The sequence below is a fragment of the Miscanthus floridulus genome, chromosome 1, assembly GCF_019320115.1.
Source record: "Miscanthus floridulus cultivar M001 chromosome 1, ASM1932011v1, whole genome shotgun sequence".
Classification (NCBI taxonomy): domain Eukaryota; kingdom Viridiplantae; phylum Streptophyta; class Magnoliopsida; order Poales; family Poaceae; genus Miscanthus; species Miscanthus floridulus.
In genome coordinates this window covers 156,945,088-156,969,958 of record NC_089580.1, presented here as the reverse complement: position 1 = coordinate 156,969,958, position 24,871 = coordinate 156,945,088, and the positions used below count along the sequence as shown (strand labels likewise).

Sequence of the window (24,871 nt, the reverse complement as noted above, 5' to 3'; positions counted from 1 at the left end):
ACATTTGATGAATCTAATGGCTCTCAAGTGGAGCAAGTCGATTCAAGTGTTGTAGGAAAGGAGGATCCACCATGTGAAGCAATCAAGCAATTGGCTATTAGTGATATTAGACCACAAGAAGAAGAAGTCACTGAAGTGGAGGTTCCTCAAGTTGCTGCTGCACCTATTTCCACAGACGTACCTAATGCTACGCTGCAACAAACACCTACTGCAACTCCAGAGCACAGTAGTGCCGCACCTACACAGTCAGCAGCAGCTGATTCGACTCTAGCTCATGGACAAAACCTACAACCCATATTTGAGCAAGATGATGATGAAGATCCAGAAGATGAACAAGAGGCCATTGAGCATCCAAGGCTAAGGCAAACAATACAACGGGATCATCCCGTTGATAACATCCTTGGAAGTCTTCAAAAAGGGGTAACAACTCGTTCACATTTAGCAAACTTTTGTCAATATTACTCATTTGTTTTCTCTTTAGAGCCTCTTAAGATAGAACAAGCACTTGGAGACCCATATTGGGTGGTGGCCATGCAAGAAGAGCTCAATAACTTCGAAAGAAACCAAGTGTGGACTTTAGTGGAATGACCCAGTACCAATGTCATTGGCACCAAGTGGGTCTTCCGCAATAAGCAAGATGAGAATGGAGTGGTGACAAGGAACAAGGCAAGGTTGGTTGCTCAAGGTTTCACTCAAGTAGAGGGCTTGGACTTTGAAGAAACATATGCACCTATGGCAATACTTGAAGCAATTCGAATGCTTCTAGCCTATGTCGCTCATCACAACTTCAAGCTATATCAAATTGATGTGAAGAGTGCATTTCTCAACGACCTTATTCAAGAACTTGTCTATGTTGAACAACCATCGGGCTTTGAAGATCACAAGTTTTCCAACCATGTCTACAAACTCCAAAAGGCACTCTATGGGCTTAAGCAAGCACCAAGAGCATGGTATGAATGCCTTAAGGAATTCTTGCTTAAACAAGGCTTTGAAATAGGCAAAGCTAATCCTACCCTTTTCACTCACAAAGTTAGCAAAGATATATTTGTGTGCCAAATATATGTCAATGACATAATATTTGGTAGTACTAATCATTCTTTTTGTGAGAAATTTAGTAGGATCATGACCAAGAGATTTGAGATATCCATGATAAGTGAATTGAAGTTCTTCCTTGGATTTCAAATCAAGCAAGTGAAGGATGAAACTTCCATTAGCCAAACGAAATACACCCATGATATGCTCAAGAAGTTTGACATGGTGAATGCCAAGTCTATCAAAACTCCCATACCAGCCAATGGACATCTAGATCTCAATGATAAAGGGAAAGCCATGGATACTAAGGTATATTGCTCCATGATTGGCTTTCTACTTTATTTGTATGCATCTAGGCCCAATATTATGCTTAGTGTGTGCATGTGTGCTAGATTTCAAGCTAATCCAAAAGAGTGTCACTTAGTGGCTATTAAGAGAATCTTGAGATATTTAGTACACACTCCTAACCTTGGCTTGTGGTATCCTAAGGGCTCTAGGTTTGATCTACTTAGGTATTCAAATTCCGATTACGTCGGTTGCAAAGTAGATCGAAAAAGCACTTCAAGGACATGTCAATTTCTTGGATGGTCCCTAGTGTCTTGGAGTTCTAAAAGCAAAATTATATAGCCCTTTCCACCACCGAGGCCAAGTATATTACAGCCAGTGCATGTTGTGCTCAACTACTTTGGATGAGGCAAACCCTTCAAGATTTTGGATGTCACTTTACTAAAATCCCACTCTTGTGTGACAACGAAAGTGCCATAAAGTTAGCCAACAATCCTGTAAGCTACTCAAGAACTAAACACATAGACATTCGACATCATTTCTTGAGAGACCACAAAGCTAAAGAAGATATCGAAATTCGCCATGTGAGCACCAAAAAACAACTAGCCGATATCTTCACTAAGCCTCTTGATGAGTTAAGGTTTTATGCTTTGCGTAGTGAGCTCAATATTCTTGATTATTGTAACATGGTTTGAACTATAGCACACCTTGATTGATGAACTAGCATGGATAAGAGAAATGAATTATAAAAGTTCAAATATTGTGCTTAAAATGTTTATCATAAGAAACAAGTACATTATGATCATTGTTTGTATTGATTATTTATTGCTAATCATAGTGTGCTTGATATATATGTCCATATCCTATATATATAGAGAGAGAGGTATTTAGTTAGTAGCTAAATTTGCTGCACTAGGGAGTGCGGCAATACCACGCCTACCCTACAGCAGTGCCACGTGTGGACTACGGCAGTGCCGCACTTTAAATTTCAACTAGAAATTTAGCCCATATCAGCTGTTATCGTGGGGGGCCATCTTTTCTACCTATTTTACCTGGTCCCAAGTAACCCTCTCCTCTCCTATCTCCTAGCCACCGCCTCTCTTCTCCTCCACGCGTGCATAGGCGACGCTGTCGCTCTGTCTAGCAGTGCTGCCACCTCCGGCATTGCCACGGCGTGCTGCTGTTCTTCTACGTCGTCATCAGCAGCAGCCCTAGCTCATGGATGGAGCTAATTCATCTCTTTCCTCCTCAATCCACGAAAACCAAGATGGCCTCCGGAGGTGATGATGACAGGAGGGAGAAGAGGAAGATGATTGAGCCTCGGGACAAGCAAATGTCTCATCGTGGTCATGGCAGGACCACAGGGAGTAGCAGCAGTGCAGCAGGTAGAGATGTTGCCAGATACAGGGGGAAGAGAGATTAGATGATCTAGGATGAGGAGAACTTGGAGAGGGATGGCCGCACTATTCCTCCAAATGCTGGCCTAGATACTCCACCTCATCTTGAGGAGTTTGATAGGAGCTACATCAGAGAGTATTCTGAGGATGTAGTCATGAGATGTCCTATTGACACACGTGCTCATCCTGTGCTCAACTTTGCGGGAAAGCTAAAGATGGTGGAGGAAGCATGTGAGAACAATCCCTATGAGTAGCCAAAGGATTTATAGATAGACTACAGGTTTTGAAATGAGTTTCATTCCAACTTCTATGCATCCGTGAACTTCAACTCTAAGAAATCCAAAGTTGTCAAGATGCAGTATGTTGATTGGGAGGAGGTGAAAGCAAAGAATGAGCCAGAATTCAATAAGGTGATCAAGGCTTGTGAGCTATTTGGCCTCACTGATATTATGAGTTTCTGATATAATTGGAATGAGAAAGTGCTAGCCCAGTTCCATGCCACTTTCTTCTATAGTATCTACACTGATGAGATTCACTGGATGACTGAGGGACAATATTATAGAGTTGATTTTGTGACTTTTAGCCAGATCCTTAGTTTTGGAGAGAAGGAGCGGGGCTTCACTTATATTCATGATGAGGCTAGAGCTAAGATCTGTGATATTACCTATATGTGAATTGATAGGAGAAGTGTAGATAGGAAAGTCAGTGGCCTAAAGAGCTATTATTACATTCTAAATAATTTGATCAGGCACACTATCAATCCCAAGGATGGAGTAGTCTCTGATCTTAATGGCTATGTCAGGAATGTGCTTGCTAGATTTATTCCTGGAGGTGACATGTTTAATGTCCCTCGCTTCATATGGCGTGAGCTGAGGAACACTAAGGAGGATGGAAGAAAAAGGATACCCTATGTCCCCTATCTCATGTTTATGATTGAGAGGGTGAAAGGTCCTAATGGCTAGAGAGGGGTGAATAGCCTATAAAATTTTCTATAACAACTCTTAGCAAACCAGTTAGACAAATATGAGGCGAAGCGAGTGTTGCGCTAGCCTACTAAAAATACAAGCCACCTACCACAATTCTAGTTTATATAGTCTCTATCCACACAATGGCTATGTCACTACACTAAGTTAGTGTGATCTCAAAATCTAACTAAAGAGCCACACTAACCAAACTAACAAGCTCTCATGACTAGCTATACTAATGAGCTTGACAACTAGTTTGCGGTAATGGAAAGAGAGAGCAAGATGGTTATACCATCGAGTTGAGAAATGAACCAATCAATCACAAGAATGAATACCAATAAAGACCAATCACCTCAGAATCAAATGATGACACAATGTTTTTTTACCGAGGTTCACTTGCTTGCCGGCAAGCTAGTCCTCGTTGTGGCGATTCACTCACTTGGAGGTTCACACGCCAAACCCTCAATAGGGTGTCACACAACCAACACAAAACGAGGATCACACAAGCCATGAGCAATTTACTAGAGTACCTTTTGGCTCTCCATCGGGGAAAGGTCAAGAACCCCTCACAATCACTACGATCGGAGCCAGAGACAATCACCAACCTCCGCTCAATGATCCTCGCTGCTCCAAGCCATCTAGGTGGCGGCAACCACCAAGAGTATCAAGAGAATCCCATAGCAAAACATGAACACCAAGTGCCTCTAGATACAAACACTCAAGCAATGCACTTAGATTCACTCCTAATCTCACAAAGATGATGAATCAATGATAAAGATGAGTGAGAGGGCTTTGGCTAAGCTCATAGGGTTGCTATGTCGATGCAAATGGCCAAGAGAGAGCTAGAGCCGGCCACACACCTTTAAATAGAGTCCCCAACGAATAGAGCTATTGGGCTCATAGAGCAGCCCACTACGCACCGACTGGACACCCTAGTCATACTGACTGGACTCAAGACCCCAGCATTCAGTCTAGTGTATGTCTACCACATGTCCCCTCCTTTGATTTTCCATCGCGCGATCTCAATGGTCGAATCATAGTGTCTTTCACGATTAAGTGGTGATCAGGACACGCTGCTCAGAGATGACCAGGACGCACCTCAGCCTGGAGTTCGATCACTTTTAGTAAGCATCCAAAGATGATGAAGTTTTGAACCCTGACTCCCAAGTGCTAAACACAATGTGTATCACCTTTCTGCATGTGTGTTAGCATATTTTTATAAACATTTTCAATGGTGTTAGCACTCCACTAGATCCTAAATGCATATGCAATGAGTTAGAGCATCTAGTGGCACTTTGATAACCGTATTTCAATACTAGTTCCACCCCTCTTAATAGTACGGCTATCGAATCTAAATAGTGATCACACTCGCTAAGTGTCCTGATCACCGAAATAAAATGACTCCTACCACTTATACCTTTGCCTTGAGTCTTTTGTTTTTCTCTTTCTTCTAGTTCAAGTCCAAGCACTTGATCATCACCATGGTATCACCATCATCATGTCATGATCTTCATTTGCTTCATCACTTGGAATGTGCTACCTATCTTATGATCACTTTGATAAACTAGGTTAACACTTAGAGTTTCATCAATTCACTAAAACCAAACTAGAGCTTTCAGAAGGTCACTGGCTACAGATTTGAGAAAGATGGTCTTCACACCATCTACAAAATTGAGAAGACCCGAGGGGCAGGTGCTAACAGGGCAGTGAGACGCTCTCCATAAGTTGAGGACATGCTTGAGTCGTCCCGATCTAGGCCTCATAAGGAAAAGAAGATGAAAAAATTGGAAAGTGGATCAAGGTCATCTTCACCACATGCACCTATGTAGCGAGGACCGCATATCAGGACTGGTTAAAGAACCATGAAGCCAATCGAGAGGCTAGAGAGCATGTAGGCTGCCACCTCTTTCTCTAGTTCAGTCATAGTCGAAGTTTGATGACCTCCCTAGCCTATCTGACATAGATTTAGAGGATGAGGAGGAGGAGGAGGAGCAGGAGCAGCCAGAGCTTGATCCTCACACTAGTTTGAGGACCACTTTGTAGTCCATGAGGAGGAGCACCAGGCGTGAGCGCCAAACTTCGACCACTCATTGCCAAGGGAGGGCGGTGGTGTCTTCTTCTTCCTCCTCCTGACGATGACAATGTTGATGATGGTGGAGAGGAGGACTGTTGTAGGTTGAAAGGTCCTTGTGTGGTTTTGGTAATTGAGTGACAACCTAGGTGGACTAATTGTGTTTATGTGAGATACACAAGTGATTAGTCCATAGGTACATGTGTGTGAGCAACATATGCTATGAAGGTGAAAATGGCTTAGAGATATTGCAAAGCTCACACATGTGATGATAAAGGAGCTCATTCCACATGAGACATGACATTGAGTCATGTGATCAAGGTGGAGAAGATCAAGACAAGACCTAGGCTTGATGGACCGGTTGCAAGCGTGAAGGGCAAGTCAAAGGCTTTGGAGCGATGGACCATGTGGCAGGTAAAGCTTGAGCAAGACTTGGCGCCGATGGACGAAGGCAACGGTGAAAAGCAAGTGAAGTCAAGATTGATGAACCAATATGATCACGTGATGATATGAAGTGGATCATATCATTGTTGATCATGTTGGTGCATGTGTTGCATCGACATTGGAGGAGATGGAATGGAATGCACAAGGCAAAGGTATAACCTAGGGCATTTCATTTCACCGGTCATAGGTGTGTAGAGAAGTTTATGACCGAGTTTAGGATATATGGTCAGTACTATTAAGAGGGGCAAACTTGTTTGCATATTAGGTCATCTAGTGCCACTCGAGTGATCTAACTTTAGCATCATCGCTAGGATTGAGTGGCGTGACAAGTTGAGTGGCTAACCCTTTGGGAAATGATTGTGAAAAGCTAACACACATACACATGGTGGTGTACACTTGGTGGTGTTGGCACATTTACAAAAGAGATGAAGTTGGAGATGATGTGGATCAACTCGGTGGAAGAAGCGGAGATGAGAAAGGTCCCACAGAGTGGACCGGACTCTGGTCATGCATGGACCGGATGCTGAGGCTCAGCGTCCAGTCAGTGGTGGTAGTCAGTGTGCAGCGTCGGTCAGTCGACCGGACTGCTGGCTCTAAAAGTGACCAGACGCTGAGGCAGTGTCCGGTCCTATTGTCGGACAAAGCAGTGTCACTGGAGAGTGACCGGATGCTGGGGCTACATCTGATCACAGTCCGACCGAACGGGTCGGTACCTTACTGTAAACTGACCGGACACTAAGGGTCCAGCGTCTGGTCAGTTGAAGCTGCTACGTCCGGTTAGAAGATGACCATTGAGATCTGAAGAATGCCATTGAATCACAGGTGACACGTGGCTGTCATCGAGCGATCAGACGCTTGAGGTTCCAGCGTCCGGTCAACACGACCGGAGCATCCAGTCGGCCCTGATTTTTGCCCAGTGAAGGGGTAATGGCTAGTTTAGCCCTTGAGGCTATAAATAGAAGTGGCATTCGGCCATGGCTAGTGTGGAGCACCTCAGGGGACTTTGTATCCATGCTTGAGAGTGCTTAGGAGCCCTTCATCTCACACATACTTGATAGTGATCATCTGATTATGTGAGTGAGCGATTCTAGTGCGATTGCATCGTGAGGTTGCATCGAGTGGCACTAGGTGATCAAGTTGCAAGCCGGTGATGCTTGTTACTCTTGGAGGTTGCCACCTCCTAGATGGCTTAGGTGGTGGTCTCCATTGAAGCCCGCAAGAAGCTTGTGCGGCACTCTAGAGAAGTGCTTTATGAGGGGCATTGTGCTCACCCCGCGGGAGCCAGCGAAGAGCAACTTTAGTAAAGCGTGTCATTGAGCTACCCTCACTTTTGAGATAGGTTCTTGCGGCACCCGACGTGTGGGCTTGGTGGGTTGAAGACTCTAGTTTGGTTTTGGTGAATTGATGAAACTCTAAGTGCTAACCTAGTTTATCAAGTGATCATGAGATAGGTAGCACACTTCAAGTGGAGAAGCTAATGAAGATCATAGCATGACTATGGTGATGGCATGGTGATGATCAAGGGCTTAAACTTGAAAAGAAGAAAGAGAAAAACAAAAAGCTCAAGGCAAAAGTATAACTTGTAGGAGCTATTTTGTTTTGGTAATCAAGACACTTAGAAAGTGTAATCACATTTAGGTTTGATAGTCATACTATTAAGAGGGGTGAAACTCATATCGGAATACGGTTATCAAAGTGCCACTAGATGGTCTAACTCATTGCATATGCATTTAGGATCTAGTGGAGTGCTAACACCCTTGAAAAAAATGTTTGTGAAAATATGCTAACACATGTGCATAAGGTGATACACTTGGTGGTTGGCACATTGGAGCAAGGGTGAAGAAGTTAGAAGTGAAAATGAGTTGGTCGTGAAGACGCTGGCGTGGGTCAACTGACTGGACGCTGGGTCTAAAAGCACCAGACACTGGCAGCTTGCGTCCGGTTGAACTGGTCGGTCAGCATAGTACCTAGGGTATTGCATCGGACGCTGGTCTGTGTCCTGATCAAGGTGGACCAGACGCGTCCGGTCAAAGAAATACTGCCTCGGGGAGCTTACTGGAAATGATCGGACGCTGGGGGCTTCAGCGTCCGGTCAGTTTTGCCGGAGTGTCCGATCAGCCTCGTAGCCGTTGACATCTAACGAACATCATTTGAAGCTGGTGACACGTGGCGTCCATCGGGCGACCGGAACGCTGAGGGCTGGCGTCCGGTCAGTTCGACCGGAGCGTCCGGTCAGTCCCGTGTTATGCCCAGTGAAGGGGCATAATGACTCTATTTCGTGGGGGCTTCTATTTAAGCCCCATGGCTGGCTATGGCTCATATCTTTGGCCATTTTCATTGACATAGCAACCTTGTGAGCTAAGCCAAAGTCCTCCCACTCATCTCCATCATTGATTCATCATCATAGTGAGATTGGGAGTGAATCCAAGTGCATTGCTTGAGTGATTGCATCTAGAGGCACTTGGTGTTCGTGTTTCACTGTGGATTTCGCTTGTTACTCTTAGGTGGTCGCCGCCACCTAGATGGCTTGGAGCAGTAAGGATCATTGAGCGGAGGGTGGTGATTGTCTCTGGCTCCGATCGTGGTGATTGCGTGGGGTTCTTGACTTTTCCCCGGCGGAGCACCAAAAGGTACTCTAGTGAATTGCTCATGGCTTGTGTGATCCTCATCTTGTGTTGGTTGTGCGGCACCCTATTGAGGGTTTGGCGTGTGAAGCCAATTAGCGCGTGAACCTCCAAGTGAGTGAATCGCCACAACGAGGAGTAGCTTGCCGGCAAGCAAGTGAACCTCGGTAAAAATCATTGTGTTCATCTTTTGATTCCGAGGTGATTGGTCTTCTTTGTTATTCATCCTTGTAATTGATTGGTTCACTCCTCTACACGACGGTATAACTATCTTGATCACTCTCTTTACATTATCACAAACTAGTTGACAAGCTCTTTAGTGTAACTAGTTGTGAGAGCTTGCTTGGCTTGGTTGGTGTGGCTCTTTAGTTAGCCTTTGAGAGCACACTAACATAGGGTAGTAGTCATACCTCTTGTGTGAATCGACACTATCTAAACTAGAATTGTGGTAGGTGGCTTGCATTTTGAGTAGGCTAGCGCAACACTTGCTTCGCCTCATAATTGTCTAACCCTTTGTTAAGTGTTGTTGTAGAAATTTTTATTAGGCTATTCACCCCCCTCTAGCCATTAGGACCTTTCAAGTGGTATTGGAGCTGAGGTCACTATTATTTGAGGCTTAACAACCTTCGGTGTTAAAATGGCTCAAATCAACAACACCAAGAAGCCACCCCAATTTGATGGCACAAATTATCCTTATTGGAAGTCAAAGATGACCACACACATCAAGTCAATCAATAGAAAGGTGTGGAAGGTGGTAGAAACCAAAATTGAAGATTGATGATCCGGAGAATCCCATCCACCGCCGAAGAAGTGCTTCTCCAAAACAATGACATTGCTCTAAGTGACATTCATGATGCAATTGATGAAAGAACATTTGAGCAAATCAAGAATATTAAGATGGCACATGAAGCTTGGAAGAAGTTGGAAAGAGTCATTTGAGGGCACTCAAGCCATGAAGGGTGCAAAGGCTTACATTCTCAAAGAAAAGTTTGCAAGCTTCAAGATGAAGGATGATGAGAGTGTGCTGGAGATGTTCCATAGGCTTCAAGTGCTTATCAATGATCTCAAAGCACTTGGAGAAGAAGTGAAGGATAAGGACTTCTCCCACAAGTTCTTGAGATGCTTACCCTCAAGATTTGGTACATTGGTCACCATTCTAGTGAGAAGCGGTTTGGACACCATGACACCAAACTAAGTATTGGGAGATATAATGACCGATGATACCTATAGAGATGATGATGAGAAGGAAGAAAGAAGAAGAAGAAATATGAGAAGAAAGATGAGAAGAAGAAGAGCATGGCATTCAAAGCCACATCATCCAAGGGCAAAGCAAAGCAAGAAACATCAAGTGAAGAAGATGAATCAGGGATGATGATGATGATGATGAGAAGATGGCTCTATTTGTTAAGAGATTTGGCAAGTTCATGGTGAAGAAGGGCTACCGTGCTAGAAGAAAGAAGTCTTCATCTAAGAACAAAGAAGAGTCAAGAAGGTGCTTTAAGTGTGGAAGCAAAGATCATCTTGTTGCTCAATGTCCATACAATAGCGACAATGATGATGATAACAAGAAGAACAAGAAGAAGGACAAGAAGGAAAAGAAAGAGAAGAAGGACAAGATGGCCTTCAAGAAGAAGAATGGGTGGATCATATGTGGTCACTTGGGATAGCGATGCTTCCTCAAGTGATGATGATGATGATAGTGATGATAACAAGACCACTAAGAAGAAGATTCTTGCAAGCATTGCTATCAATGAGAAGCCTTCTCTCTTCGAATCTTCATCATGCTTCATGGCTAAGGCCACTAAGGTACAATCTTGTGATGATGAAAGTGATGAAGAACATGTTGATGATAATGAACATGAAAATGAAAATGATAGTGATAGTGGATGATGATGAACCTACTAAAGATGAATTAATTGACATGCTAGAAGATGCTAGAGAACACTTTGATATCAAGAGAAGGAAATAGCAAAAGCTTGCGTAAGGAACTAAAAGCCCTTAAGCAAGCCTTTGATGAGCTCAATGCATCTCATGAGAGGCTAGAGGAAGCCTAATGAGAAGCTTGGCAAAGCTCACAAAAAGCTTGAAAAGGCTCATTCCACTTTGCTTGATGAGCAAAATAAAAGGAAGCATGTTGAAACTTGCAATGTAGGTTTAACTTGTGATATAATTGATGAATCACTATCTATGCCTATCATTGTTGCTCCTACTAACCTCTTCTTATAGCACTTCCACTTCCACCTCATCTAGTAGTGATGGTCTCACTTGTGATACCTCACTAGTGGTTGAGAATGAAAACCTCAAGAAGGAGGTCACTAAGCTCACTCACACCTTAGCTAAGGCTTATGGTGGTGAGGACCGCTTGCTTATGGCCTTGGGTAGCCAAAGAGCTTCTCTCTACAAAGAGGGATTGGGCTATACCCCCAAGAAAGGCAAAGCGGCCTTTGCTCCTCACAAAACTAGTTTTGTGAAGAACAATGGTCAGTTTTATACTAGTTGCAAGCAAGTTAGTCACAAAGAGCAAGAATGCAAAAACAAGAGCAAAAATGCTAATGTATCCTTCATTAAGCTTGATTCATGCTATATGCTTACTAAGGATACAAATGGTGTAAAGGCTAAGTTCATTGGTAAACCTATGGATGGACTTAAAGAAGAAAGCTATTTGGGTGCCAAAGAGCTTGGTTACTAACCTTCAAGGACCCAAGCAAGTTTGGGTACCTAAAAAGAATTGATCTTCGTTTATAGGTTAATTACAAAGCCAGGAGGAAGGCATTGAGTTCTTGATAGTGGGTGCACTCAATACATGATCGGTGATACAAGAATGTTCAACTCAATCAACACCAATGGCAATGATGGCTATGATAGTATCACATTTGGTGACAATGGCAAAGGCAAGGTCAAAGGGCTTGGTAAGATTGCAATATCCAATGACTTGAGTATATCCAATGTGTTGCTAGTAGAGAGCTTGAACTTTAATTTGCTATCCGTGGCTCAATTGTGTGATCTTGGATTCAAATGCATATTTGGAGTAGATGATGTAGAAATCATAAGTGTAGATGGCTCTAATTTGATCTTCAAAGGCTTTAGATATGAGAATCTATACTTGGTTGATTTTCAATGCTAGTGAAGCTAGATTGTCTACATGCTTGTTCACAAAGTCTAGCATGGGTTGGTTATGGCATAGAAGGCTTGGTCTTGTTGGAATGAAATAATTGAATAGATTGATTAAGCATGACTTAGTTAAAGGCTTGAAAGATGTTGTGTTTGAAAATGATAAGCTTTGTAGCTCTTGTCAAGCCAGCAAACAAGTTGGAAACACCCATCCTAAGAAAAGCATGATGAGCACTAGTAAAGCATTTGAGTTATTGCACATGGATTTGTTTGAGCCAACACAATATACTAGTATCGGTAGAAACAAATATGGATTTATGATAGTGGATGACTACACTAGATACACATAGGTATTCTTTCTCAGTGGACAAAAGTGATGTATTTGCAACATTCAAATCATTTGTCAAGGGCATTCACAATGAGTTTGAAACAACCATCAAGAGAGTTAGAAGTGACAATGGTAGTGAGTTCAAGAATACTAGAATTGATGAGTTATGTGATGAATTTAGGAATTAGACATCAATTCTCGGCCAAGTACACACTCCAATCAAATGGCCTTGTTGAGAGGAAGAATAGAACACTCATTGATATGGCAAGGTCTATGCTTAGTGAGTACAACGTGAGTCAATCCTTTTGGGCCGAAGCTATCAACACGGCTTGCTATTGTAGCAACCGCCTCTATTGTCACCGATTGAAAGAGAAGACACCTTATAAGCTCTTGAATGGTAGAAAGCCCAACATTGCATATTTTTTAGTCTTTGGTTGCAAATGTTATATCTTGAAGAAAGGCACAAGATTGGGCAAGTTTGACAAGAAATGTGATGAAGGATTCCTGCTTGGCTATTCCACCACAAGCAAAGCATATAGAGTTTGGAATTTGGATAGTGGTACTCTTGAGGAAGTTCATGATGTTGAATTTGATGAAACCAAAGGTTCACAAGAAGAGAATGAGAACTTGGAAGATGTTAGAGGCATTCAACTTTCAAATGCCATGAAGAACATGGATATTGGTGAATTGAGGCCTAGGCAAGTGAATAATGATGAAGATGATCAAGTGCAAGTGCTCTCTAACTCAAATGTGTAAGATGATACAAATCAAGCTAGTGCAAGTGACTTTCATGATATTGATCAAGATCAAGTGGCTAGTACATCATCTCAACCTAATGATCAAGCAAGTGCAAGCAATCAAGTTCCAATCCTCCAACCAACCAATATTGCAAGAGATCATCCTTTGGACACCATAATTGGAGATATTTCAAGAGATGTACAAACAAGATCAAGATTGGCATCATTTTGTGAACACTTCTCATTTGTGTCATCCTATTGAACCAAAGAAGATAGATGAAGCTTTGAAGGATGTTGATTGGGTCAATGCTATGCATGAAGATCTTAACAACTTCACAAGAAATCAAGTATGAGAGTTGGTAGAAAGACCAAAGGGACACAATGTGATTGGAACCAAATGGATCTTTAGAAACAAGCAAGATCAAGATGGGATAGTAGTAAGGAACAAAGCAAGATTGGTAGCACAAGGATATACACAAGTTGAAGGTCTTGACTTTGGAGAAACATATGCCCCGGTTGCTAGATTGAAAGCAATAAGAATCTTGCTAGCCTATGCTTGTGCTCACAACATCAAGCTCTATCAAATGGATGTTAAGAGTGCATTTCTCAATGGCTACATCAATGAAGAAGTATATGTTGAGCAACCTCACTGGTTTTGAAGATGATAAGAAGCACAACCTATGTGTACAAGTTAAAGAAAGCTTTATATGGCTTGAAGCAAGCACCTAGAGCATGTTATGAGAGATTGAGGGACTTCATCCTCTCTAAAGGGTTCACTAATGGGGAAAGTTAACACCGCTCTTTTCATCAAGAAGATTGGAAAAGATCTATTTGTTTTACAAATCTATGTTGATGATATCATATTTAGATCAATAAATCAAAAATTTTGTGATGAGTTTGGGAAGATGATGGCTAATGAGTTTGAAGATGTCTATGATTGGAGAATTGAGTTACTTCCTTGGTCTTCAAATTAAGCAATTGAAGAATGGTACTTTTGTGAGTCAAGGCAAGTACATCAAGGACATGATCAAGAAGTTCGGAATGATTGATAGCAAAGTCATTAGCACACCAATGGGAACCAATGGCAACTTAGATAGTGATGCAAGTGGAAATATGGTAGATCAAAAGTTGTATCGGTCTATAATTGAAAGCCTACTCTATGTGACCGCATCAAGGCTGGATGTCATGTTTAGTGTATGTATGTGTGCAAGATTTCAAGCCTCACCAAGAGAAAAGTCATTTAAAGGCTACAAAGAGAATATTGAGGTACTTGAAGCATACACCAAATGTTGGTTTGTGGTATCCCAAAGGAGTAAAGTTTGAGCTAGTTGGTTACTCCGACTCGGATTATGCAGGATGCAAGGTTAAAAGGAAGAGCACGTCGGGCATAAGTCAATTGTTGGGAAGATCACTTGTTTCATGGTCATCAAAGAAGCAAAATAGTGTTGCATTATCAACCGCCGAAGCTGAATACATATCAACCGGTAGTTGTTGTGCACAAGTACTTTGGATGAAGGCCACTTTGAGTGACTTTGGAATCAAGTTCAAGAAAGTGCCATTGCTATGTGACAATGAGAGTGCAATTAAGTTGACCAATAATCTGGTTCAACATGCAAGAACAAAGCACATTGATGTCCGCCACCATTTCATAAGAGATCATCAACAAAAATGGGACATTTGAATTAAGAGTGTAGGCACCAAAGATCAACTTGCTGATATATTCACCAAGCCATTGGATGAGAAAAGATTTTGCAAGCTAAGGAATGAGTTGAACATATTGGATTTCTCAAATATGTGTTGATGCACCCCTCCATTTACATGACATGCCTCTCCTTCGAGCAATCCAAGGTAAAAGTTGATTGGCATGGCATACATCCTTGCTAAGGACATGTTTAGTGCATCTAGTCATATTTTCAATCTTATTAGGGACCTTTCAAATGGTTCTATTTTATTAGGCTCATTCATGAAAATCAAACGAATTTGATGTTTATATGGTATCACTATTGCTTCTATGCTTGACTTAATCTAGTGATAGCATATGACATATTTATGGGCTTGTAAACCTAGTGTTTAATCTAGAAAATGAGCTATAAGTGTTTAACTCAACATGGTACAAGATAACCCTTATTTGGAGGTATGAAGAAGCTTGTCCTTGGATCAAACCGAGTTAAATATCTTTGGTAAATGATCTAGACTAGACCAAATTTGGGAAAATGATCATCACCCCATTGATTGACATTGATAATCTTGACCCTAAAAGTAATACTATCTATATTTAGAACCTTTATGGTCATTGATGACAAAGGGGGAGAGAAACAAAGATAGTAGTAGTAAAAATAGTGAAAAGAGGGGAGAAATGTCATAAAGGAAGAGAAACATAAAGATATCTTGATATATAACATTGGGGAAGAGATGTGACAAAGGAAAGGGATCAATTAAAAGTTTGAGCACACAAGTAGGGGGAGCAAGCTCATGGACTTGTATGGTGCATTTGTATGTGCATTTCACATGTTTTGCTTGCATGGCACAAGTATTAAATTTACACATCCATGCTTGTGTGATGAATGTTAGTTGTAAGATTGAATGATGAAATAACATCACTAGATAATTTTCATGTTTTCAAGTAAGCCTTTACAAGTGGTATCTTTCTAAAGTATGTTTCCAAATAGTATTGAGCTAATCGTAGTGCTAAGGATGGTATATTGGTGCACTCCAATTGGTATCACGCTTCAAAGGTCCATCTTTTATACCTTAGCATCATGTGGTAGACATTGACTCCTATATTTCCTATCAAAGCATATGTGCAAGCTACAATCTAAACTCTTAGCATATATGTAAGGGGAGCAATTGCTACCATTTGGGGTTCATGAAACTTGTCTATATCCTTTTACACATGGTAAATATGCTTGGGCAAGCAACATGGATTCAATTGAATTTTAATTCATATCTTTGTATAAGGGTTGTCATCAATTACCAAAAAGGGGGAGATTGAAAGCTCTAGTTTGGTTTTGGTGAATTGATGAAACCCTAAGTGCTAACCTAGTTTATCAAGTGACCATGAGATAGGTAGCACACTTCAAGTGGAGAAGCTAATGAAGATCATAGCATGACTATGGTGATGGCATGGTGATGATCAAGGGCTTAAACTTAAAAAGAAGAAAGAGAAAAACAAAAAGCTCAAGGCAAAGGTATAACTTGTAGGAGCTATTTTGTTTTGGTGATCAAGACACTTAGAAAGTGTGATCACATTTAGGTTTGATAGCCGTACTATTAAGAGGGGTGAAACTCATATCGGAATACGGTTATCAAAGTGCCACTAGATGGTCTAACTCATTGCATATGCATTTAGGATCTAGTGGAGTGCTAGCACCCTTGAAAAAAATGTTTGTGAAAATATGCTAACACATGTGCATAAGGTGATACACTTGGTGGTTGGCACATTGGAGCAAGGGTGAAGAAGTTAGAAGTGAAAACGAGTTGGTCACGAAGATGCTGGCGTCGGTCAACTGACCAGACGCTGGGTCTGAAAGCACTGGACGCTGGCAGCTTGCGTCCGGTTGAACTGGTCGGTCAGCACAGTACCTAGGGTATTGCATCGAACGCTGGTCTGTGTCCGATCAAGGTGGACCGGACTTGTTCGGTCAAAGAAATACGCCTCGGGGAGCTTACTGGAAACGACCGGACGCTGGGGGCTTCAGCGTCCGGTTAGTTTTGCCAGAGCGTCCGGTCAGCCTCATAGCCGTTGACATCTGACGAACAGCGTTTGAAGCTGGTGATGCGTGGCATCCATCGGGCGACCGGACGCTGAGGGCTGGCGTCCGGTCAGTTCGACCAGAGCGTCCGGTCGTCCCGTGTTATGCACAGTGAAGGGGCATAACGGCTCTATTTCATGGGGGCTTCTATTTAAGCCCCATGGCCGGCTATGGCTCATATCTTTGGCCATTTTCATTGACATAGCAACCTTGTGAGCTAAGCCAAAGTCCTCCCACTCATCTCCATCATTGATTCATCATCATAGTGAGATTGGGAGTGAATCCAAGTGCATTGCTTGAGTGATTGCATCTAGAGGCACTTTGTGTTCGTGTTTCGCTGTGGATTTCGCTTATTACTCTTGGTGGTTGCCACCACCTAGATGACTTGGAGCAGTGAGGAACATTGAGCGGAGGGTGGTGATTATCTCTGGCTCCGATCGTGGTGATTATGAGGGGTTCTTAACTTTTCCCCGGTGGAGCGCCAAAAGGTACTCTAGTGAATTGCTCGTGGCTTGTGTGATCCTCATCTTATGTTGGTTGTGTGGCACCCTATTGAGGGTTTGGCATGTGAAGCCAATTAGCATGTGAACCTCCAAGTGAGTGAATCGCCACAACGAGGAGTAGCTTGCTAGGCAAGCAAGTGAACCTCGGTAAAAATCATTGTGTTCATCTTTTGATTTCGAGGTGATTGGTCTTCTTTGTTATTCATCCTTGTGATTGATTGGTTCACTCCTCTACACGGCGGTATAACTATCTTGATCACTCTCTTTACATTATCGCAAACTAGTTGACAAGCTCTTTAGTGTAACTAGTTGTGAGAGCTTGCTTGCTTGGTTGGTGTGGCTCTTTAGTTAGCCTTTGAGAGCACACTAACATAGGGTAGTGTCATACCTCTTGTGTGAATCGACTACTATCTAAACTAGAATTGTGGTAGGTGGCTTGCTATTTTGAGTAGGCTAGCGCAACACTTGCTTCGCCTTATAATTGTCTAACCTTTTGTTAAGTGTTGTTGTAGAAATTTTTATTAGGCTATTCACCCCCCCTCTAGCCATTAGGACCTTTCACTGGGTGATGCCAATTAGCCGTCGAACCACCAAGTGAGCGGTCGACACAACGGGGACTAGCGTGTTGGCAAACACGTGAACCTCGAGAGAAAAACATCGTGTCAACCTTGTTCTTCCTATTGGTTTGCATCCCCGTTACATAAGCTTGCGATTACTTTCATATACATTGAGCTTGTGTTGTTGCTTTTGTAATTAGTTAGCTTGTATAGCTTGCTAGTTACCTTCTTGCTTGTGTAGCATAGAAGTAGCTCCCTTGCGTGGCTAATTTGGTTGGTGTAACCTTGTTAGTCATATTACTTAGTTTGTGTAGCTAAGTATTTGAGCTCTCTAATTTGTCATTGGTTGCCTTGTTATTGAGCATTGCTAGTGAGCTTAGGTGGCTTTGTGCTTTAGCTTACTAGCATGTGTAGGAGCTCCCTTGTCGCTTAAAGTACTAGTGGCATATGTTTGTGTGACCTTGCTTCTAGAATTGGTTAGGATAGCTCTAGCTAGCCTAACACCTTTGTTGCTTGATTAGTATCTTTGCAAGGTGCTAGTGAACATAGATAGAGGGGTGTAGTCTTGGCTAGTCCGATAGTTTTAATTCCGCACTTGTTTCGGTTAGCCAATGTGATTAAGTTTTAAAAAGGACTATTCATCCTCCCTCTAGTCACCATCTCGACCCTTTCACAGGTGCTAGTGGAGCTGCTGGTGGGGATGATGTTGATTGGGACACGATTCAAGATGAGGAGGAGTGAGTGTTGGTCTTTCTTTTTTTCTTCTCTTTTTGGTGCTTTATGCCAAAGGGGGAGAAAATTAGAGGGGTCAACAACTTTTTTGACGCCATGGAGGTTGCTACAACCAGAGTCATGTTCATATATGTTTAGAGTAGTCTTCGTTAGGTGAGAGTTTGAGAGTCCATTAGAAACTCTATTTATGTAATAATGCTACTTAAGTACTTTATATATGTGGAATATGGACATATATTAATCTATGTTGTCACTTGTGATACAATTATGCTAGAATGTATATTTTATATGTATCACATGTTGTGTGGTGTCTGTTCTGATATGTGTTGTTACAGCAAGTGCGGCAGTGCCGCACCCAGCTGCATCAACAAACCATGTTGTGCATAAACTGTCATTTGCATCACGTTTTACATACCTGACATAGTATGCAGCACCCCACAGGACCATGGATGTAGGGTGAGCCCCATCACTTTCACTAAAAAGTGAATCTTGGCTTCTTATGTCAATTTGAGAATTCAATTCTCTATTCACATACTTAGGGGGAGGCTCTACACCCATGGCTTGAAAATATTAGTATTTATTTCATATCTTTTGTAAACTCTAATTGAGTTGTCATCAATCACCAAAAAGGAGGATATTGAAAGTGCAATCAAGCCCTAATTGTGGGTTTTGGTGATAATGACCACGTAATTAGAGAACTAATGATATTTATCGAGATGACAAGCAGAGAATTTATATCTAAGGATGCTACATGAAACGGAGGATCCCCCTAATTACAAATGTAGATGGCTTCAAACTCAAAGGAGGTTTAAATTCTTTTATATTTTGAATTTGAGTATAGGAAAAGCCATACTATAAAGGGGGACACAATGCTTAAGCTAATATGTGCTACCAAGTGCTCAAACAACCACATGCATCCTCAGATTTATAGTCAAGACAGTCTACACTTTAGTATTAGCCTTGCTGTCTTGCGTGGTGCGGCATTACCGCACTTGAAGAGAGGCACTATCGCACTTGAGTCGTGGCACAAGGAAGTGAGCGTCCACGCTGACTTCCTCGGATGGCTCGAGACGCATGAAAAGGTCTCGCCCGACCCGAAGGTCATGGGCTCCATCTCACCCGACCTCAAGGCCATGGGCTCCGTCTCGCCCAACCTCGAGGCTACGGGCACCGTCTCGCCCGACTCACTCGACCCCTTGGGTGCAGGGTCCGTCTCGCCCGACCCCAAAGTCGCGGGCTTCATCTCACCCGACCTCGAGGCCGCGGGCTCCGTCTCACCCAACCCCTTGGGTGCAGTGACCGTTGGGGGCTAGGTGAAATATATACATTTCTCTTTCCTCCCCAACGACAATCTGCCTCTTCTTCCTCACTTCAGCACGCTCAAAACAGAGTAGGAGCTCTCTCTCTCTCCCTCCATTGTTGACCTCAAGCCCCAAGCAAATCTATTGATTTCCCCATCAATCCTTGAGGGAAAAGGGTCCAAAACTCGATTAGAGAGTAGCTCCATTGATTACCCCAACTCTAAAGAGCACTTGGTTCACGTTTTAGCCGACGGTTGTGTTTGTTACTCTTGGAGCTTGGCTCTTAGCCGGCTAGAGCGTCGCCCATGGAGCTTGCCAACTTGTGTGGCAGCCTCAGGAGGTTTGTAACCATCTCTTGAAGTTAGTAAACTCACTACTCATCTCAAGAGTCAAGTCTCTTGATTTGAGAACGAGGAAGGGTTGGAAAGCCCTAAGCCTTAGTTGCTAACCTCAACAACGTGGAGATAGGCAAGCCTTGGTGGTGAGCCAAACTACGGGATAAATCATTGTGTCACTTGTGCTTGATTTACATTACTTGCATGACATATTGTGGTTGAGGTGATTTCTAGGGTTTCTAGTCGATCTACTTGTGTGTGGTGTTCCTACCACTTCTAGCTCTTGATCAGTGATTGTCATACCTGCAGTAAGCTATGAAATTTCTCCGATCTAAGTTTTTGTTCATGAATTTTGAACTATGATTCAAAGTTGTCTGTAGGTGCGGCAGTGCTGTTGTTCTGGCCCGACAGTGCCACAGTCTAGTAGTGTCGCTGGGTGAATTTGATAAAAGTTTGAGTATTTGTTTTGACATGCCTATTCACCCCCCTCTAGGCCAACCAGAGATGCTACACCTCAGCCCCCCAAAAGTAGGATGAGGGCTCAAGTAGAGGCTCCGTTGGAGATGTTGTAAGTTCTTTTTTTTGTAAGGGTCTGTATGGATTTTCTCCTCTAAACTTTAAAACTCTAAACTTTCCAAACAAGAGGTCTAAAAATGAGCTCTAAACTTTAGCTTACCTCATATTAGAGCTTTAGAGCTTAAAAGTGAGCTAAAGTGCTCTTAAGCTTTTATAGCTCTAAAGTTTAGAGAAGGGGATCCAAACAGGCCCTAAGCAAGCTATTTAACTCTTTTGATTCTAATAATAAAATGTACTCCCCCTGTCAACAATATAAACGTTTTCAACATTTAAAATTAATCCATAAATATAGGCATTTATTGCATAATACACCCATCTCCTTCCATCATCATAAAGGTAATCTAATTAGCCACTGCCATTTTAGTTAGAGTTTGATAATATTTAAAATTTTAGTTAGCATCTGTCATTTCTGGCATTCATAGAAAATGTAGATGTTACTCCTCCCATTCTAGAAAATTTTAATTCTAGAATAACACTAAGTCAAATTATCTTAGGTTTGAACGATTTATATAAAAAGATACTAATAGTCATCATACTAAGTAAGTATCATTACCTTATGAAATATATTTTTATAATATACCTATTTAAATTCATAGATATTAATATTATTTTTTATAGATATTCAACGTTAAGATAGTTTGGACTTAAATCAAACCTAGAATTACCCCGTTTCTGAAAGTGAGGTAGTAATTTCATCTATTCTGGAAATACTTATATTTGTGTACATAGGGAGTAAGTCTTTTAATAGTATACACTACCTTGAACACAATCGAGGCCATGTACAAACTTTCTATTCACTCCGTTCTAAAAAAAAAGGTTGTTTTAATTTTGTTCTAAATCGGACTTTATAACTTTAATCTAATTTTATTTATAAAAATATATTTGCAAGCATAATACCAAACTAAAGCACAATTATAACATATTTCATCGTGGAATTAATAAACTGATTTAATGACAGACGTTGGCACATTCGTCTATGAGTTCGATCAAAGTTACGACTCGTGAAAAAAGAAATGACTAAGGTAGCCGAGGAGGCAGAACCGTGCATGCAAGAAGGGAACTATTGTACAGTACGAGGTTTATATGGCCATTTTTACTCAAGAGTTTATAACGTTGTTTTGAAAATTATAGAATGCAATAAAATGTGGATAAATTAACCACTCTTAATGTATAGTTTTATTTTTTTTATAAATTTTATAAAATCATGACTTTTTTTAGAGTTGGAAACTGAGTGAGAGATTTTTGTTCTCGTAAAACTTACTTCTTCTCTCTCTCCTCCGTAGAAACATTATCATGTCATCAAAAGTATTTATATGGTAATTTAATAAATACATATGAGACTATAATAAACTTCCACTAAGATGATCTAATATCGTTAGCTCTGTGAAAAAGAAATTTCACGTGAATCTCCACTAAAACTGATCTAATATCCTTTTCTTAACTTTTAACCCGCATCCTCTATTATTGCGCATGCTTTAATGGCCACCAAACTGCCGGACACTGCATTAAAACTGTAGTGGTACCAGCAAAAGCAGCAGAGCGTCTACCCCATGCAGCGGGCAAAACAAACGTTCGGTTGACTGGTTCATATCGTTGCTGGTTCGTGAAGAAGTACCGCTGGCTGGTTTGTGTGAGAGAAAAATACTGTTCCGGCTGAAAATTTACGATCGTTTACGACAAACCACATCCAAACGAACAAGCTGGACGACGTTTGGTTGATGATCAGATCGTGTCATGGCCTGCCACAATTCAACATGTTTAGGCCCCTTTTGGATTGGAAGAATTTTTTCGGTTTTCTTTGTTTTTTCTATAAAAATGAACTGATTCATATGAAATTTCTCTAAGCTTTCGGTGAGATTCCAGTGTTCCAAAGGATGCCTTAAAGTTAGCTAGTGTTTTCTTTATCACCAGACTTATGGCATTGTCATAGGTGGTGATTAGGCATGTTAGAGTTCATTTTCTGCTATCTATGCCAAAAATAGCCACAAATTCGACACCACTTTCGTTGGCCGAACTTCTACCATAAGCCAAAATTTAGATGCGACATGTTTTAGTTTTGTTCTAAATCGGACTTTATAATTACGAACACACACACCACTAGTTGACGGCCCATAGGAAAAAAGCTAAGCAGCTACAGTGCATGGATATGGATTGCGTGTTTGCTGGTATATAAAAGCAAATGGATTGCTTGCTGCTTTAAAAATGTTCATCAGATCCGGCAAAATGATATCATTTGCACTCGTCTGTCCCAACACGTCGCCATTCCCATCTGTCGACGGCAGCACACTCCCGTTGCCGTCCTCCTCCCTTGCCCAACACTTCTTTGAATCTTGATCGCCTCCTCCGGACCGCCCGTATATATAAATAAATATTCGCACGCTCATGAAACTCATCAAGGCGCCCAAACCAAAACCAAAACGAGCTAAAAATCTTCTTTTTCTCCCCCTACTCCGTTCATAATTCTTTCTCTGAAGCCTGGTCGATCCATCGATGGGCGCCGTGCAGCCGCGCGTAGCCCCACGCCGGCATCCGCCGCCGCCGCCACCGCTGGTTCCACCGCTACCATCAGCGCCGTCGCAGGCGCCGGCTGCGCGGCCGCAGCTACCGTGCAAGAGGAGCCGCGCCGATGCGGTGGCCGTCGCCCACGGCAGGAAGGAGAGGGTGGTGGACTCGTGCTGCCCGTCGTCGCGGCTGGATCAGCTGGAGCTGGTGCTGGTCGACGACGACAGCGGCGAGGAGGACGACGGCTGCGGCAGCTGCGTCGACGGTGCCGGTGGTGCCGGCGGCGGACAGGATGACGACGAGGAGGAGAGCGGGAGCGGCGGCCGCGGTCGCCGCTGCTCCCTGTGGGCGAACGGGAGCAGAACAACGACCGAGGGCGGCCAGTTACGCTCCGACGGCGAGCGCGACGACGAGGACCCCACGGTGGCTGCGGCGAGGCGGCAGGAGGAGGACCGCAAGTTCTGGGAGGCGTGCCTGGCGTCGGGCTACCCCTGAACCCTCTGCAGGACGTGCCGATCGACCGATCAATGGACAGGCCATGCATGTGCGCGTTCATGTTTCTTGATTTAGTAGTAGTAGTAGTTTTGTTTATTTGATTGATGCGACAAGCGTTTGTTTGTGCTGCAGCGTGTAAAATGCGATCATCATGAAACAAAGATGGCCAAAGAGTTGGAACTAACCTACTCTCCGTGCGTGCAACCGCAACAACAACACGTCTCATTGATTCATTCGTCAGAAAATGTAAAAAGAGCGTGTGTGCAATCTTGGCAATATATGTCGATCCGCTTCTTCTTTCTTGGTTTTGGGTTATTTCTCTCTGTGTGTCAGTGGTACAAAATGTGGGAATAATCTACATACTCCCTCCATCCAGAAAAGATTACAATTATGAAAAACGTGTCGGTCAAACTTGCCCAACTTTCACTAAGGTAATAGTAAATAGTATTAGTATTTATGTCTTGAAATAAATTTATTATAAAAATATATTCTATAACTAATCTAATGATACTTATTTTGTCTCATGAGTGTCGGTATATTTTCATATAATTTTAGTTAAAGTTAAAATTATTTAACTTCTCGAAATATGAGAATTGTATTCTTCCGTGGACGGAGGAAGTTCATAGTATGGCCCCGTTCGCTGGTCTGAAACTTGGCTGAAAAACACTGTTCCGGCTGAATTGTTGTGAGAGAAAAACACTGTTGGCTGGTTTGACGAACAGTACAATGGGAGGGGAACCAGCCGGCTGAACTTTTCAGTTCAGACCAGCAACACGGCAGGAACTTTGCCGCCAGTCAATTTGAAGAGAAGATGCCCTGCACTGTGTATCGACTGTTTCCAGAATTTACAACGGAGAGAGAAAAAAAAGGCACCTAGTAGGTTAGGCTAACATTTGTTAACCAGTGTTCAGTAGTAGTACAACCTAAATAAAGCAAATCATTGTCCTGACTACCGGGTTGCTTGTGCCCTTGAAAAGGAGTTGAGGAGTTGCTTTCCTCTCATAGCTAGGAGAAGGGAGCCAATCAAAACGCTTTTGCGCGTGTTTAGTTTTAGAAAGTTGGAATTCGGGGCTATCGTAGTACTTTCGTTTTTATTTGGTAATTAGTGTTCAATCATGGACTAA

At 42.3% G+C, this 24,871-nt stretch overlaps 1 protein-coding gene across 1 annotated transcript; it reads left to right on the top strand.

Annotated features, from left to right (window-relative positions):
* The first annotated feature begins 22,975 nt into the window (after positions 1-22,975).
* Positions 22,976-24,107, top strand: LOC136499250 (uncharacterized). The gene is made up of 2 exons (XM_066494966.1): positions 22,976-23,796; positions 23,880-24,107. Exon 1 carries the CDS (start codon positions 23,241-23,243, stop codon positions 23,745-23,747), a length of 507 nt encoding a protein of 168 aa, XP_066351063.1. The 5' UTR covers positions 22,976-23,240; the 3' UTR covers positions 23,748-23,796; positions 23,880-24,107.
* Positions 24,108-24,871: the final 764 nt, after the last annotated feature.

What these genes read in the sequence shown, in the direction of transcription:
- LOC136499250 (XM_066494966.1), top strand. Translation starts at nt 23,241, where the DNA reads ATGGGCGCCGTGCAGCCGCGCGTAGCCCCACGCCGGCATCCGCCGCCG.